The sequence below is a fragment of the Priapulus caudatus genome, unplaced genomic scaffold (genome assembly GCF_000485595.1).
Source record: "Priapulus caudatus unplaced genomic scaffold, Priapulus_caudatus-5.0.1 Scaffold3271, whole genome shotgun sequence".
In the NCBI taxonomy this organism is placed as follows: domain Eukaryota; kingdom Metazoa; phylum Priapulida; class Priapulimorpha; order Priapulimorphida; family Priapulidae; genus Priapulus; species Priapulus caudatus.
In genome coordinates, this window is record NW_014580332.1 from 2,794 (window position 1) to 6,308 (window position 3,515).

Sequence of the window (3,515 nt, forward strand, 5' to 3'; positions counted from 1 at the left end):
AATATACATATATATCACTAGAGGAACGCCGAGAGTAAAGGCGACCACGGGCCCAAAGTGGAATGTCTCAGCACGATCTAATGTTGATGCCCCATCTATCTGTGACTGTTTTCATTAGAAGCTCGTTGATGAATGCATCGTTTTTGATGGACGCATTTGCATGAATCAGGTATGGTAACTTTTTTGACAAAGTGCTGTTTCTATGTGTTTGAAATAATATTTTGGTTGAAGATGAATATCTGCATAAATCACTGTGATCTTTGGAATTCTTATGTAGGTATTTTGTTGATCTAAGGGCGCTATGTGTGCAATATTGCATGAGACATTTTTGTGTAGTTGTCTGCACAGCGTGAAGCGCCACATGTCTAGAAACTATCATGTGTTCGGGGCAAGTAGGATGGCGGGCAAAGTGGAACAGGGTTCGCACTTGCCCGGGCATATTTGAAATGCGCTACAATATAGTCATTATTATCAGATTTCTTATTTTTGATTGATTAGTACTTCTCAGTAGCAGGTAGGCCTATGTCTTGTCTTTGCATCATTTTAACACCTAACTCGGACCACTTGGCATAACTGTTCTTCCGAGACTTAATTATTGTATAAACGTCCTATAATGGCATTGTTTCTTTCATATTTTAGACAAATGGTAACGCAATATGATTTGATGTAAGAGTTAGACACTGGAAGAGACGCAAATTTGTTTGACACATATACATGGAGTAAAATGACATTCCACCTTGCCCCCATAAGCAGGTTTCCACTTTGCCTCGACCGAGAGTCTAGGGGCAAAATGAAATATTTAATAAATTTTATACATTTTGTATATTTCAACTAACAGTCGTTATTATTAAACGTTAATTAATGTTTTGTACCGCCTCTTAAGTTCTTGTCTAAGCCAAAGGATTAGGAGCCAAAACACATTTCACTTTGTCTCGCTTCTTTCACAGCTGTTTTGGGCAAACCAATTTTTCGGTCACTTTGCCCGGGTCCCTACTATGATAGCCAGAGTAATAAAAGTTTAAAAAAGAGTCGATGTACAGCAAAAGAATTGGTCTATAGCAATGCCTCAAATCACGATATACACTCCCGAGACTTCCTATGACGCAAGTCGCCTGGAAGCTCGCCTACCTCAGAACGCAAAGCTGCACGGACGCTTCAAAAGCAAGATGTAGGTAGTAGGTCAGCTAGTAGCTAGTAGTAGTAGTAGTTAGTAGTAGTAGTAGTAGTCAGTAGCAGTAGCAGTAGCAGTAGCAGTAGCAGTAGCAGTAGCAGTAGCAGTAGCAGTAGCAGTAGTAGCAGTAGTAGTAGTAGTAGTAGTAGTAGTAGCAGTAGTAGTAGTAGTAGTAGTAGTAGTAGTAGTAGTAGTAGTAGCAGTAGTAGTAGTAGTATCGTATGGCGTCAACATCACGCGTCCACAGCCCCACGGGAAATCCAGTTGCAAAAGAGTTCGCCAGATGCATTTATAGTGACATATCCTCCCTGGTATATGGTAATACGGTAACATCCTAGTTGGCCTACTCCCATTTCACCTACTCTCAGAATGGGTAATATTCCCATTTCGCCTACTCCCATTTCGTCTACTGTCAGAATGGGTAATATTCCCATTTCGCCTACTCCCATTTCGTCTACTGTCAGAATGGGCAATATTCCCATTTCACCTATCCCCATTTCGTCTACTCTCAGAATGGGTAGTGCTATTTCGTCGTAGTATTGATATTACAACAAATACGAGGAGAAATTAGTGTGAATGACACTCCGTCTAGTCTATGTACGCTAATCAAATCCACATATTACATATATAAATGATTATTTACTGGACAAACTGATGGTAGACAAAATGGAAATGGGGTGGATTTTTAGTGTAGACGAATTGGGATTAGGCGAAATGGGTGCAACTAGGAGTTTTGCTATAGACGAAATGGGAATTTTGCCGTAGGCGAAATGATGAGGTTACACCTGCTCCCAGGTCCACACCTCCACAGTAAAAGCAAGTGAGTACGCTGCATTCGTGCGCACGCGCAAACAACCGTAAACAGTTTCCGAATTCGCAGATATGCCTACAGAGAAAGATACAGCCGACAATCGGCAGTGTAAACGCAAAAGTTGTGCAACCAACTGATCGATAGCAACTAGTTGGGAGATTAGAACACGTTCTATTTTCGCCAACTCGGAGTTACCGAATTGGGAAGTTGGTCCGACTCACCAATTCGCCAACACAAAGTCGGTAGTGTTAGCTTAAGTTGACGGCGTGACAAGACGATTCGCTCGTTATATATAATTATCGCTTCAGAGAGGGGACGGGATTCGCTTATTAAACCTTCACAGAGCGGAATAGACAATTCGCTCATTAACGAACTAACTCTTCAGCGAGGGGACGCCATTCGTCGGGGTATCTGTTTGCCTTCTGTCGGCGTATGCGCAGTGAGGAGAAGGTCCGGATTTCTTCCCGATGCTCCGGACAGGAAAGTTTTCGTCTCTCCGTGTTTCAACTCGATGAACGACGTCGGGTCGGCCAGTTTGTTATCGCGAGCCTCGTACAAGTCCTTCACCAGCTGGTAGTACTCCTGAGGAACAAAAAACACAAGGCAGTCAGGTAAGCGATCGATTCCGTCATCTCACTCAACTCATTTAACTCATTTAACTTAAGTCGTTTAACTGTTATTCATTTAACTTAAGTCATTTAACTGTTATTAATTTAACTGTTATTCATTTAACTTAAGTCATTTTAACTGTGTCAGAAGTGGTGTCGGTGAAGGTGCTATATATGCAGTTATGTGATGGCAAAACTGCACGTAATGTTCTGTGATGTCCTTGCATCATCATCATCGTTGTCGTCATAATTTCAATAATTTACTGCTGTTTTAATAATTTAACGTACTCCTGCCGCTGTTGGCGATCGGAATTTATAATCGGATATAAAGCCGGAAAAAAAGAGACAGCACGGTAGTAAAATCACGTAGGATCACACATTGCTATATGCACCTCGTTGCTCAAATTAATTGGATACATTCATAATCGAATATAAAGCCGTTAAGGAGAGAACAGCATGCTAGTAAACTCACATATAATCACACATTGCTATATGTACCTCGTTGGTAAAATTAATTGGATAAATTCATAATCAGTTGTAAAGCCATAAAGGACGAAACGGCAGCTTATATAAAATCACGTATGATCGAACATTGCTATGTGTAGGCCTACCCTGTTGCTCAAATTAAAGGTACACCAGTGGATTGCGACCGACTGCTTTGCTCTGATATCCATGTGAATATTTACGGCTTCTTCTGGTTTGATGTGCTGGCGACGACTGTAACAACTAAAAACAAGATAATAAAGATAATGATATATAATAAATAATAATTATAATAATATTGTAATGTGATTAATGACAGACACCACTATACCTAAATTTCTGTAATCTTTACAGCTTCTTCTGGATTAATGTGCTGGGGATGCATGTACCAACTAAAAACAAGATAATAAAGATAATGATATATAATAAAGTATAATAATAA

General features: G+C 40.2%; 1 protein-coding gene across 1 annotated transcript in view; it reads right to left on the bottom strand.

The window, feature by feature from the left end:
• Window positions 1–2,157: 2,157 nt before the first annotated feature.
• Window positions 2,158–3,515, bottom strand: part of LOC106819355 (N-acyl-phosphatidylethanolamine-hydrolyzing phospholipase D-like) — a 13,128-nt gene continuing 11,770 nt past the window's right edge. Inside the window, exons 5-6 of the mRNA XM_014824002.1 lie at window positions 3,202–3,316; window positions 2,158–2,564 (exon numbers count right to left, since the gene is read on the bottom strand). Coding sequence (XP_014679488.1) covers window positions 2,364–2,564; window positions 3,202–3,316 — 316 coding nt within the window. The 3' untranslated portion in view covers window positions 2,158–2,363. The remainder of the gene's footprint in view (window positions 2,565–3,201; window positions 3,317–3,515) is intronic.